Consider the following 14,498-nt stretch of genomic DNA (forward strand, 5'->3'; position numbering starts at 1 on the left):
AGACCCATGATCAAATTTTTGCTTTGGTTTAAATCTGGATTGAGACAATGAATGGAGGGATGGAAAGCTTCTGCACATGGGGGAGAGGAGAAAGGAAGAATTGTTGGACATGGGGTGGAGGAAATGAAGGGAGAGCTTGCAACTAAGAGGTAGAAAAGGGCGAAAGGGAGAAATCTTGCAAGTCTGTTACTTGGAGGCCAATCAGCCCCTTTGGAGCCATGAAGAGTAATTTACTGGAGTATTTTGGGGTACTATTTGAGCTCCTTTGATGCTTCTGCAGGCATATTTGTTACTCTGGTTGTTCATAGTTCTGATGTTCCTTGGTTTGAGCAGAATAGACATAAGTTGGGGAAATTTTCCCATTTCCATACTTTACCTAATTTTGGAAGAGCTCTTGCTTTCTTAGGGACTAACGTTGGTGGCAGTAGAGCTCTCGGTGAAGTAGGAGAGTTACAGAAAAAAATCAAGAGTGGATGCCTTCTGCAGAGGCTCGCGGCCATGGAGAGATAACCTGCTTGTCCAGAATGACATACCTATCTATTGGAAAAGATATCAGCAAATTAAGGACCTAATCTCTTTATATGGTGCTAAAAATTGCATGCGGAAATTTGGGCATGTGCAACCCCTCCCTAGCACCATTCTTATTAGTCACAGATTTAGTTTTTTGGAGTCCCATTAACCACTTCTCTGGTGCAATTTCCAAACTTTTCTGAGTTGTCTTGATACTCTAGGATGAATCCCCTTCAGCCTTATAGTTTGTCTCAAAATGAGCTCCAATATTGTAAGCTCATCACGTTAAGCTATTAATCTGTATGATAGACTTTGCTTTATAAGATAATTTTTTGCAAAAGAAATGAAACACAAGATAAAAATGGAACTATCAAACTCTACAACATGCTTTATAGAATATTGGAACTCATTTGAATATGCAAGATTCAAGTAACCTTTCTCCCGCTTGATACAAGATCAGAAATTCTCAGGTTTTGCTGCTGTGTATGTTCTTACACAGTTCACTTGCTTCTAGCAAGTACAAACACTTCCATTATCTTAATTTAACCATTTGTTTGACACAGTGTGGACTAGCTGCCAGTGTGCCTCCAAACTCCAAATTACTTTTGCTTTAACTATTTCTCATTATTCTCTTGCTATGGCCAGAATGTCAACAGAATAGTTTAAGTACTAGCACTTTACAAGAAGCAAGATAAGCAGAGAAGAGAGAATACAAAGAGGAGAAATGCATAAAGGGGAAGGGGTGGAGGAGAAGGAAACCTGACATAGTAACAAAAGGAAGGAAGATAAATCAAGGAAGGATTGAGACCTCTGAAATAAGTAGAAGAGCAAGAAACTGAATACTGAAGAAAATACCATAAATACTCGTATATAAGTTGTACCCTAAATTTTACCACCTTCCAGTGATTGGTGTATTGGTTGAGTGGCCAACATCTCTCTTTCCCCTACCTAGGGTTACCATAGGTCCAGATTTACCCCATGTCCTTTCTTTAGAAGACTACCCGAGTCGTTTCCTGGACTGAGGAAAATTTATTCGTGTTTTGGACTCTTCTCTCTAGCCCCACCAGCCCCGGAGTTGAGTATGGCTCTCCACTGTCCCTTTCATACCTCCTCCAGGCTCTAGCACTGTAATTTCAATCTTCGGACAGTGTAAGTTACCTAAGCCTGCTGTTTTCAGCCTACCCTGGACACCTTTTCTCTTCAGCATCCCGCCTATGCGGGAACAGGAAGTTGCTACAGTGGGAAGGATTCAGGGGCTGGCTGAAGGCAACAGACTCACGTCACTGATGCTGCTGACTGCCCAAAGATTGAAATTACAGCCCAGAGCCTGGAAGAGGTAGATGGGGACAGGGGAAAGCCATACCTACTTCTGGGGTGGGGGGAGGGCTGGAGAGAGACATGCTGGGAGGGGAGGGATGAGAGTGCACTCAAGGGAGAGAGGGGAGGGAGATGGAGAAAGTACCTATAGGAGGGGGAATTGGAAAGAGAGAGAAAGAAGCACTTGCATGGGGTGTTGGAAAGAGAGAGAGAAAAAGAAGCACCTAAGGAGGGGGTTGAAATAGGAGAGAGAGAGGGAGGCTTGGAGGGAGAGGTAGGAAGGAAAGCAGATACATGGGGGAAGGGAGAGAAACTGCTAGTGGCTACTGCCCTTGAGACCAGGGGAGAGCTAAGAAAATGAGATGCTGGACCCAGGGGATGGGGAAATGTTAGAACCAGTGTGTGTGGCTAGGGAAGAAAAATGCTAGTTGACTTGTGTATACAGTGGTATAGAAAGGGGGTAGGGTGGTGAGGAGGACAGATGATCCAAACACTGTCTTTGTGGGGAGGGCACCTCTCCTTCTTTCTGCCCCTCCCCGCATATATCTTCAAACATTCGCTAATGCAAGCAGCATCTTCCACTTGCTGCTCGCACTGTTCTCAACTCCCTTCTGACATCACTTCCTAGACACGGGACCAGGATGCGACATCAGAAAGGAGTTGAGGCCGTTGAAAGCAGCAGGTGGAAGATGCTGCTCATTCCAGTAAATGTTTTAAGTGGAAGGCAAAAGAATGGGGAGGGCAAACAGTGTGGTGATGCTGGGCACCACCACCCCATACACTAACCTCCCTCGCTACACCACTGTGTGTATAAGTTGCCCTGACCCCCCCCCTCTTCAATTTAAACTTAAACAGTGGTCTAAATGTTGTGACCTACATGCAGTACACATCAGAAAATAACTACAGATAGTGCTGTTGTACTTATTTAATCTTCTTTGTATTTTTGTAAATTTGCCTTCCCGATGACTGCTCTCACTAGGACTTCCTGCTGTTTGTTTTCACTGTTTGAAACATTTTCAAACAAAACTTCTGCACTGTTATAACTTTGTGTTGATTAAAGGTTCCAGGATGCTATTGTCATGGAGAGAAAAAAGCTTTTTGATGCATTGAATTACAGTGAAGTACAAAAATACAGGCTTAAAAGGTTGAGAAATTTGCATTTAACCTATGCTCAGGATTGAATACGGCAAACAATAGGCTGATATTCAAAGGCACTTAGGCCTGGATCCTCTAAAATTGCTGTTAAAATCCTCTGGGTCGCTGTGATGCCAATAAATGATCCAATTTGAAAACGACAATCGATGTTGAAACAATTTTGCATGCAAATAATATTCGTGAAGGTCTGCCTTAATCCCATCCAATTGGTTCTAGGAGAAAGCGACCAACACATGCGCAGAATTGTTTACTTGAAACAGGCACAAATGTGTCAAAGTCCCTCCTCGAGGGCCGCAATCCAATCAGGTGGTCAGGATTTCCCCAATGAATATGCTTGAGATCTATTAGCATACAATGAAAGCAGTGCTTGCAAATAGATCTCATGCATATTCATTGGGGAAATCCTGAAAACCCAACTGTATTGTGGCCCTTGAGGAGGGGCTTTGACACCCCTGCTCTAAGGAAAACTACGTGGGCACACATGAGTGTCAATCTTAGGTATGCCTTATTGTGGCACCTCATAGATGCATGCCATAGGCGCACCTCAAAGATGTCGATAGCCTTAAGGAGTGCTGAAAGGTTCTTGGCCCACAGCTCGTTCCACCCTTGATTAATATTTTTTGTTCATTGATTCTCTGGTTGGGCTCAGAACTTTTCAGCACCCTTTCATATGCTTCCCCCTTTTGATATGTATGCTTTTAATGGGCGAGCATAAGGCGCGCCTTTAACACATGCTTGAAATGCACTGATAACAGGCATATACGGCCTTTCTCCCGTATGATAAATGTTTCAATTTCATGGCAGACCTATCAGTAACACATTTATCTGCACCTCCAGACCTGTCGGTAATTTTGGATCATTTGATCTCAGGTGTACATTTTGTGCATCACCAAGCGATGTTAGGGCATCAGTCGGAGTGCCTTGTTATACTACATTTGCATAGCAAAGTTGAAGGCTGCACAAACTAGAGAATGACATGGTGGCGGTTTACCCGCGGCCACCGCATTTTAGCCGCGGGTCACCCGCCGAAAACGGGGAAGAAAACTAGCAGTCGCTGCGGCGACGGGGACAAGGCCATTCACCGCCCGCGGGGCGGTGAATGGTCTTGTCCCCGCAGTGAGGCATGAAGGATCGCGCGGTCCCCGCAGCTCACACCCGCCTGCCCAATCGATTCTAGTGTTTAGCCAGCTCTCTCCCTTCTCCTCACCTTAGTTTGTAGATTTTCTTTTTCGGCGACCCGCACGCTATCAGAGAGCCGCGCACCCGCTGCTGCTCAGTTTCAATCTTCTGCTCTGACGCAACCGGAAACAGGAAGTTGCAGCAGAGCAGAAGATTGAACACTGAGCAGCCGCGCGTGCGCGGCTCTTTGGGAAAGCGTGCAGGTCGCAGAAAAAGAAAACCTATAAACTAAGGTGAGGAGAAGGGAGAGAGCTGGCTAAACACTAGGATCAATTGGGCAGGCAGGTAGTGGCTGCGGGGACCGTGCGATCGCTAGTGTTCCCGGCTCAAATTGGAAGGAGGGAGTGAAAGGGAAAAGGATTCTGGGCCAAGGGGATGAAGATGGAAAGAAAAACCCACAGCAGGAAAGAAAGGGAAGGACAGGCAGGTGAGCCAGATGCTAGAAGCAGAGGGGGGTGGGGGGAGGAAGAAAGAGGGAAAAAAGCTAGATGGGGTTGAAAAGAAGAGACACACTGGTATGGAAGAGGAAGATAGGGGAAATCTGGACACAGGAAGGTAACAGAAAGAGGGGAAATTATGTGCATGGGGCATAGGGACAGAGACATAAAGGGGACATGCCATGGGGATGGTATATGGACACGGGGGGGGGGCAATGGCAGATACATAGGGGAGATATTAGAAATGGGGAAAATAGGAGCACAGAAGCGAGATGGTTTGTGGGGATGGGACAGGGACCGAGCTCGCAGGCTCCAGTGGCTTGCACTAATTACATTGTAACGTGCCATGAAAATAAGAGGGAGGAAGATAGATAGATAGGCCACGCGAGAGGAGCTGAAGGGTGGTAGAAAGGAACAGATGGTAAAGGAGGGAGGGAAGGGTGGTGGTGGAAAGGAATAGGACAGACATTGAAGGAGGGTGGAGAGGAACAGACCCTGAAGGGAAATGTGGAAGACAGAATGGGAAGAAGACAGATGCCAGACTATGGGGGAGCGGAGGGAAGAAGATGGGTGCTAGACCAATTGGGGGGGGAGTGAAGGGAGAGGCACAGTAACAGCAAATGGAAAACGCAGAGAGAAGACATACAGTGGATGGAAGGAATTGAATGAGAAGATGTGGAAAGCAGAAACCAGACAACAAAGGTAGAAAAAAAAATTCTATTTATTTTTTGCTTTAGTTGTGTTGATAAAAATTTATAAACAAAGCCCTGCCAGCTGAACATCTCTTTCTCTAGTTCAGCAGCAGGAACTTTGATTTATAAGAAAGGAATAAGCTAAATATTACAGTACTAAGGCTTATATGGATGCAACGGGGACGGTGACGGGGCGGTGAATGGGATGGCAGTGGCGGTGACGGGGCGGTGAAAGGGATGGCGGTGACGGTGACGGGGCGGTGAAGGGAACGGCGGTGACGGGGCGGTGCAGAGGATGGTGGGCCGGTGACGGGGCGGTGACGGGGACAGATTTTTTCCCCGTGTCATTCTCTAGCACAAACCCACAGAAAAGCCCGTGGTGAGCCATTATGTGCATCAGTCGGTAAATTACTTCAACGCTACACCAGTTCAAACTGGTTTAGCATCAGTTGTTAACAGGCACGGTGAGTTTAGAGAATCCAGGCCTTAGTTGGGGAAGGGTGACTTCTACCCAGATAAATGCAATGAGAGGGGTATCTAGCTGCACTGTCCAGGTAGTGCCACTTGGGAGGAACTGGTTATGCTGTTTGGTTAGCAGTCTGAAAATTGTCACTTACTTGATAGCACAGCCGGTCAGCATTGAGTCTACATATTCAGCTAAAGCCACTATTTGAATACTGCTGCCAAATATTTATAATTTTTTTTAGCCTGCAGTAGCTCGATTTAAAGAATACTGTGAGCTCGGGGTGGTGGAAGGATTTTTTCTGCTTTTAAGGATAGGAAGAGAAAAATTACTAGCCTAGAGGATGAAGTAATAGATCACACTAATTAATTTTTGAGAGTGAATGTTAAATGCTGGTCTTATACCATAAAATATTTCTTTACATTGTTCATTTACCCTCCTTGATATACACGAAGGCTCTTGAAAATTGCCTTGATTGCTTAGTTTTCAACTTAAATAAGAAAAAGCTCATTAAACATCAGCATTTTGCCCCAGGACCTTTTCAGGCTGATTTTACTGAGCATCTGGCTAATTTACAGAAAATTTTATAATATTGTTCAGTATTTCTCCACCACACAGCTAGTATATATACACACACACACACATTACACACATATATATATATATATATATATATAACTAGTTTACATTTGCAGCATGCCTGAGTACTTCTCTCTGAGTCTTAAGTATTATACTTCAGTAATATGTGTAATTTCTGTTACACTTACCAATGGTATGAGGATTCCTGTTACATTAATGGAATTGTGGAAGTTTCTTCTTTCTCACTTTGTCTTTTCTCATTTTGTCCTCTCTGTGGATGTATCTCCTTTTTATTTCAATCCTCTTGGCTCCTTGCCTAGCCATTGTCCTGTGCCTGATGACTATAGCTATTCTGAAGATGACTGGTAAGCATTAACAGTCTTCTCTAACATTTCTTCTACCTCCTGATTTGATATGTGTGTTCTTTTAATACTATTTAATTTGATTTCAACAACTATATACAGCAGATGGCCAAATATATTGTGAATTGTATAGTAGAATATTTTAATCACATATTACAAAGCTGTAATTCATTGTACCATTTTATTTAGCAATATTTATAATTGTCAGTATTTTAATCACCCTTTATAAATTTTTGTAATCTTTTGTAAACAGATTTGAATCCAGTAGGAGATATTGCAGTATATAAGGCACCATTGGCATTAATAAAACAAATTTATGGAAACTTACAATATAACCAGATTGCCAGCCTTCTAGTCTCTCTGCCTAATGCCAAGGGGTCAGAATAGCCAATTATTAATGTGAAGATAGATTTTAGATTCTAGGGCTGTGTATATAGTGTGTGTATAGTGGTAATTCAGTTTAGAAAATTTTCTCCAAACCCAAAATAATTAATGCTAGCAAAAAACAGGCTGTATAGCTTTATCAGAAGCCTTTTCAGTGTAAAATGTAAGCCTGTAGATGAAGACTGAGTGAAAAACAGAAATCACACAACTGATGTTATCAGTTCCGTACCTTTCTCTAATAAAACTTGTATGGTATGAATCAAAAAGTTATGCAATGCAGCTCTCCAATCATAAACTCAATGTCTTAACAAAATTGTATAATCTATATTAAGCAAAGATATGGACCTATAATTACTACACAAAGTAGTATCTCTGCCTTCTTGCAGTATTGCGGAGATTATAATATCGTAGAAGGAAGCAGGAAGTGATTGCTTTACTAAAACATCATTGTAAACTTGTACTAGTATATTGCTCTGCAGTAGCAGAAGGAAGTAAATCCATTCTGGCTGATTGTGGGGAAATGGGTAAGAAAAATCAAACATGCTTTACTTGGTGTGTCTGAAATGAACTTAACATCTTTTGCTTCTGAAATATTTGGGATCCTAAAGGGTCTATTCAGAAGTCCAATATACATTCTAGTGCAATAGGTGTTCCATTCTGGATAAGTGGGTAGTGAATCCAAACCCGCACACTTTACAGAAGGTATCAACCATAGTTTTCAACAATCTTCCTCAGTGTAGTGTGCTGTTTCTTTCAGGTTTTCTTCTGCATATTTGCAGTAAGGTGCATCTTATCTGCTCTGTTTAAAATTTTATTTTTGGGGTTTTTCTTCAGATTTTGGAGGCTTTAAGTGCTCCGTAGTTCCCAGTTTTTCTGGAGTAACTATGCCTGGGAGAATAAGAACTTGGGGTTTGCAGCTGCCAGGCCAATCCCTCTCTTCTACCTGTTGGCCAGCCTGCTTGATATTTATAGAGCTCGGGGACCATTCTTCTTAAAGCTAGCTCACCCCCCTAATTTGTTCAGGAGCTTGAGCGCAGGCTGATTTGGCACCTGCAGTGGTCCTTTTGGGGTATTTTAGGGTGCCGGCTGTATGGTGCCTTTCCCCTTCATGTGTGCAGTTTGGGGGTAGAGGTCCATTCTGGTCTTGCTCCCAACTGACAGCCAGATTTCAGCTTAGGAAGCTGATTTTGTTTCAAGTAATATCCTCCTCCAAGTTCCAGATTCACACAAGAGCTGAAGCAGGCTGAGACACTTTTGCAGCACAGCATGTCACAATGAGTACAGACGTAGTCTGTGGGAAAATCGAGTGAGGGAGAGGTGTCTGCAGACTGTTTTATTAGCGGTTTTTAAGGTTGCATAGATGGTTCCTGTCTTACAAAATCCTATTATTCCCATTTTTGGAGTATGGCCTTTTCTTTGGCGCCAAAATGCTACTGTGATGGTCATCTTGCATTTTCCAATTTTAAAGAATCCATCATTTGACCTTAAAATTGATGATAATGGACTCATCAGACCCTTTTACCCCCATATCATGCCGGTTTTGTGCTGTATGGTCATTTGAGGAGCTGCCATGTGTCATGGAAATGTGAGGGGGCAGGAGCCTTGGGATTAGGGCTCCCCCTGAGGTCTCTAGGACGGGGAGCCACCAGAGGTCATGACTGCAGGGAAAAAAACTGTCTCAAAATCCTGGGACTGCGCTTGGCAAAATGCAGGAGAGTAGATGCCATGGAGCTCAAGAGGAGGAAGGTGAAGTCTCAGGACTGACTTATCAGGGTTTCACTCCTGATTTTGAGAGTCTTATGTGGAAGGCTTTCTAAGCTGCTAAGATTCTAAAATGAACCAGCATTTATGGCTGGTGCTGCCACAGCGCTGCTCTAATGGCATGGAGAATGCTTCTTACACCGAGCTTTTAGCCCAGAGCCTCCACTTGCATCCAACTCCCAGCCTACAACTTCTTCTGGAGTCCCATGGGAGGATGGTCCACCTCTTTATTCTGCCATCTCAGAGCGGTCTTGGCGGAGCTTCTGCATTTGGTTCCAACTTTTCAGGAGCTGGGAAATTGAAGCGGTGGAGTCATTTTTGTGGTACTGGCCTGGGCTGGTCTGGCTCAATTGGGGACATGGAATTAGAAGCTGACTGAGATTGAGGGTAGTGAGAGTTACTGGGGTTTATTTTTATTTTAAAATTTCTTATTGCTTTATTTTTGTTGGGCTTGTTTAATTTTGCTATTTTTTCTGCTTTTAGTTTTAGGATTTTTCTTTTAGGTTCTTTGACATTGAAGTTTTCCCTTCTGTTGTGCCTTTTATGCACTTATAGTATAGTATTGAATTTATTGTGTTATCTTTTCCCTCTTCCTTCTCTTTATATAGGCAAATATAAGTAATTATTTCTTTCATAGTTACTATAATTAGATTGTGAGCCTTTTTGGGACAGAGAGGGAAATTCAGTGTACCTGATTAGACTTTTGGCCATTACTTAAGTCAATTTAATTGTTTTGTAAACCACTTTGAATCCTTTAGGAGATTTAGGGCTCCTTTTATCAAGGCACGCTACAGGGGTTAGCACGTCGGACATTTCATCACACACTAACCCCTGCGGCAAACCAAAAAACTAACGCCTCGTCAATGGAGGCATTAGCGGCTAGCGCAGCAGGCGGTTTAACGCGCAGTATTCTGCGCGTTAAACCCCCTACCACACCTTGGTAAAAGGAGCCCTTAGTGTTATATAAGACGTCACATTAAATTAAATTAAATTCTGCACTAGGAAGATGGGGAGTCTGGGTCTGTGCCTTTACTGACAGTGAGGCTTCACTCTTGGGAGATTCGGAGGTCACAGCTAGGATCTGGTAGTTGGAAGACAGTGGTAATACTTGGTCAAGGAGAGAACCCATCTATGTGCAACCTATTCAAGTTCACAGCATCGCTGGAGATTATTACAGTGTTCTGTCATGAGTGGTTTGAAGTCTCAGCCTACAGCCTTTACCTGACATCCTGGCATTAATATCCTAGTTGCAGAACATTGGAATGTTCCTGAAGGTCTCTTAAAGGTGTCTAAGACCATGGGCAGGTTATATCCCATGGCTCAAGAATGTCAATAATTGTTTGCACAGCCCAAAGTAGACACCCTGGTGGCCTGGTAACTAACCACACCTCCCTGCCGAGTAAGAGAGGTGTAGTTCTGAAGGATGCACAGAATTGCAAAGTGGAAGTGAATCTTAAGACACAGTTGGAGGCCTTATTCTTTGGAATTAAAGCAGCATCAGCCTCGTTTGTGATGTGTGCCTGCCATGCCAATTTCCATTGGATTCACTCAAGGGATGTCGACCCTTTCCCCTCGCTTATAGTAGCAGGGCTGGATTATATAGCAGAGGCACTAAATAGTATCAGAGCTGTAAGTAAAGTCTCTGCTTATTCTATCTCAGCCCTTAGAATACAATGAACTTCTAAAGCTACTCTCCAGTAAACTCCTCTTCAAAGAAAGCCTATTCTGGACTTCAAGTCCATCAGTGCAGCTCTGAAAATCCCACAATTCCGCATGGAAATCATCCAGTCTGTCATTGCGGCTATAGCACTGGGGGATTTCCTGGCTTCCCTGGATTTGACAGAGGCCTTCACATTCCCATTTTTCTGGACATTATCAGTTCTCTGCACTTCCCTTTGGACTGGCAACACTACCTCGCACATTCACCAAAGTGATGGTGATGGCAATGGCGCACAGTTACAGGTTTATCCATACCCGGATGATTGGCTGATCAGAGCCACTTCACAGGCAGAGGGAGAAAAGGCAGTATCACAGGTCATCCAGGTCTTACAGAACCTGGGTTGGATCATGAACTTTCAAAAGAGCCACCTGCTACCGATCGATTCTCTTGAGTATTCGGGAGTTCCTTTCAACACTATAGAAGTTGGAGAAATTCCTGGAAGGCAAAACAATCAGAGTCTTGTCAGACAATGCCACAGTAGTGGCTTATGTTGTTCGGCAAGGAGACACCAAGAGTGCTTTATTATGTCTAGAGGTCCAATTGTTGTTCAGACGTATGAAATTGTCAGAGAAAGCAAATAAAGAGGAATGCCCTGATGAAAAACTTTGTGGGCTAGACAAAGGATTTTAAAATATATATGATAACTTACTAAACTAAACTAAAACTTAGTTTTATAGACCGCGTCATCAACCAAGAGGAGCTTGACTCGGTTTACAATAATGTAAAACATAATACATAAATTTGACAAGAAAAAGTAGACTGAAATAGTTAATTTCCAAAATGTTTAGCAAACAAAAAAGCAAAAACTCAAATAGCAATGGAGTGGTATGATCGTTCCTTTGAGCATGACAAAGAAAGCAAGTGACAGTGTTCTACGATGTTTGCAAATGACATATTTGGTATGGGGCAACACCAGAATATACTACAGTATATTACAGTAATTTAATCTTGATGTTAAAAATGCACGAACAAAAGTATAGAGAGAATCAAAGTCCAAATATTACTGTATTACTTGGAGATAATGTAAAGACAGAAAATCCTGTTTAATTACTTGGGAGCTGGGAGTTGAAAATTATTTCGAGATAATTTGAGTAAGTTGCAATCGGCTTTCTAATAGCATGCGTTTTGTGGGTAGAGTTATTTATATGTAAAATTTTCTTGTTATCAAAAGACAAAAAGCAGACCCACAAGTATTAAAGGTCTTAAATATAAATTTAATAAAAGTGATTGCTTGTGCTTGATGTGGCCACATTTCACCAGAAAGCTGCATTAGAGGCAGAACAATAAAACCAAAACATAAATTACCAAAATGATAAATACAAAATTATATCATTCAATAAAGGTATAAATGCATAAATAATTAAAAAGACCATGCATAATTATAAATAACATTCAAATTACGTAAGCATATTTAAGACTTGTAAATCATATATATAATCAAAACATAACTAAAACAGCCTAATGATACATAAATAGATACATAATAAATTAAAACAAAAGTGAGAGCTGGGGAAAGTGTCTCTAAAAAAATGTCTGAATCATAGGTAAGCAGAGTGTTCCACAAAAGTGATAATGCCTTACACTGATAAGAATATTTAGAAAATTTGTGTCAAGAACAAGCTTCTCTAGTAGTATAACACAAGGCTCAAGTTCTAAAAACAAAATTTGACAGTTTTAAAAACTTGAAAGACAATTTCGTTGAGGACAAGCAGGCATAATATTTCTCATGTCAGGCATAATATTTCTCATGTCATTCATGGAACCCAGTATGGACACTGCCAAGTGCACTGTCACTTTAAAGTTTTACAAACCAAACAAAAGAAAAAGGCAAGAGAGATGTCCTAATCAAACCAAACCAATAAAACAACCCAATAAGGATTCATGTTTTGGCATTGGCAGTGCCTTCATCAGGAGACACTAAAAACATAATGCAACAAATATGGCAAAAATCAGAAATAATTAAAAACATAATAAAATGCCAGGTTTAAAAACAAGACTCGCAGACTGACTGTTGCACTGTTGAAGTATTTATAAAATTCAAAGTTGAATATTAGAAAATTGTTTGTAGAACATGCAATGAATGGCAGCGCATTCAAGAATTCCCCAAGGAATATCTGTTATGGATTGAAAGGCTAGTATATGAGCAGGCGTCAGGAGTTTGCAGTTCACATCAACGCTGGTGGTGGCTTGGTCCACCAAAGATAAGTGTTGCTTTTTGTTGATATTGAGTCCTTGTGGGCAAATTTTGCAACAGTTTCCTTCTTATTAAGTTCTTGAAATGGTACCATGCAACAGCATTATCTTATGTGAAGGATTAATGTCTAGATAGTATTTTTGGATAATTTATTAAGGGAAGGGTAGGAGGGTTGAGCATAAATGATTATGATACACAATACAGGATGTGGACTTGAAATGATACCCTGTTTCCCCGATGGTAAGACACTGTCTTATTTTTTTTGGAAGGCCAAAATATGCTCTAGGGCTTATTTTCAGGGGGATGCCTTATTTACATTTTTTTCTAAAAAGGGGGGGCTGTCTTATTTGACGGCTGAAGAATCGGTCGGCCGAAAAATCGTACCGTGTATGGCCAGCTTTATCCATCATACCATATATTGTACCATTTAATGTCCCCAATGTTCTCCATCAGGGAAACACAGTAAAGAGATTATTCTGTAGTGCAGCATCAGAGGGGACTTGACAATGTGAAACCATTGTTTATATACCGTATGCATTTTAAACAGGCTTTATATACAGTAAGTGGTATTGCTCACAGCAAAAGAAACCTGTCTGCGTGTCTCACTTTTGAATGTTCTGGCCGTGAACAAACTCCTGCAGTCTCCGTTAGGGAGGGATGAGGGAAGCTGCCTGTGTTTCCTTGCGCGGAGTCACGTGCGCGCGCTGCAGTCCTGTCACTTCCTCCTCTTCACTTCATGACGAGGCGCGGCACGCAGCCATGGAGGCAAATACGGTAGACGGAGGGACCACACGGAGTCACCCACCGTACCACCCGATTCGGGTAAGCGCAGGTATCGGTGGGTGGCTTATTTGCGGGGGGGTGCCTTATTTTACATTTTTTTCTAAAAAGGGGGGGCTGTCTTATTTGATGGCCCTGCCTTATCATCGGGGAAACAGGGTATATAAATCATAAGAGGTCCTATGATCTGATCTCCTAGTAAGCTATGATATGCTCACCTTCCATGTTAAGTGATGTGTTTAATGGGAACTTCATATAATTGAAGTATAAGGGGTATTTTGACCGTTAGATTTGAATTCTTAGATTACCAGGATTCACCAGCTAGTTTCAGCATTTAGAAGTACAGTAACTCCTTAAAGATCTATTATAAAATACAAGTTTTGAACATCTTGTAGCCCTATTTTTTTCTATTTAACTTTTGATACGGGTAAGATGTGTTTTAAGGCCTGAATTCTGTAGCATCCAGGTATAAAAACATAAACACATTATACCTGGCACATTATACCTTGCATTATATTGTGTTTTTAATTATTTCTGATTTTGCCATATTTGTTACATTATGGGTCTGTTTTACAAAACCGCCAACAGCCCCAAAGCCCTTTAAACCTCTATGGGCTTCGGGGCCGTTACCGCGCTGCAGCCGCTAGCGTGGCTTTGTAAAACAGGCCCTATGTTTTTAGTATCCCCTGATGAAGACATTGCTAATTCCAAAACTTGGATCCTTGCTGGGACGTTTTAATTAATAAAGCTATTTAATTGGTTTGATTTGGACAGTTCTCTTTGCCTTTTCTTTTGTTTGGTTCACTTTAAATTTTTAGGCAGTGCCCATACTGCACTTATACCTTCCCAACCAACTTTGGCTCACAGGATCATCAGTTTTTAGTTTTCCACAGAACTGAGAAGCTGTGTCTTTGATTTCTCCTCAGTGCATCAAAATTGTATAAATTTCTGTGCTTTCCCAGTTT

The 14,498-nt window shown here is 41.9% G+C and overlaps 1 protein-coding gene across 6 annotated transcripts in view; it reads left to right on the forward strand.

Annotated features, from left to right (window-relative positions):
* ATP8A1 (ATPase phospholipid transporting 8A1) overlaps window positions 1-14,498 on the forward strand; it is a 449,033-nt gene that overhangs the window by 188,867 nt on the left and 245,668 nt on the right. For 5 of the 6 annotated variants that reach the window (XM_033946346.1, XM_033946336.1, XM_033946356.1 and 2 more), the window contains one exon: window positions 6,653-6,697. The exons of the other annotated variant lie outside the window; for it this stretch is intronic. In XM_033946346.1, coding sequence (XP_033802237.1) covers window positions 6,653-6,697 — 45 coding nt within the window. The remainder of the gene's footprint in view (window positions 1-6,652; window positions 6,698-14,498) is intronic. 6 annotated transcript variants of the gene reach the window in all.

Source organism: Geotrypetes seraphini, chromosome 1, assembly GCF_902459505.1.
Source record: "Geotrypetes seraphini chromosome 1, aGeoSer1.1, whole genome shotgun sequence".
In the NCBI taxonomy this organism is placed as follows: Eukaryota; Metazoa; Chordata; class Amphibia; order Gymnophiona; family Dermophiidae; genus Geotrypetes; species Geotrypetes seraphini.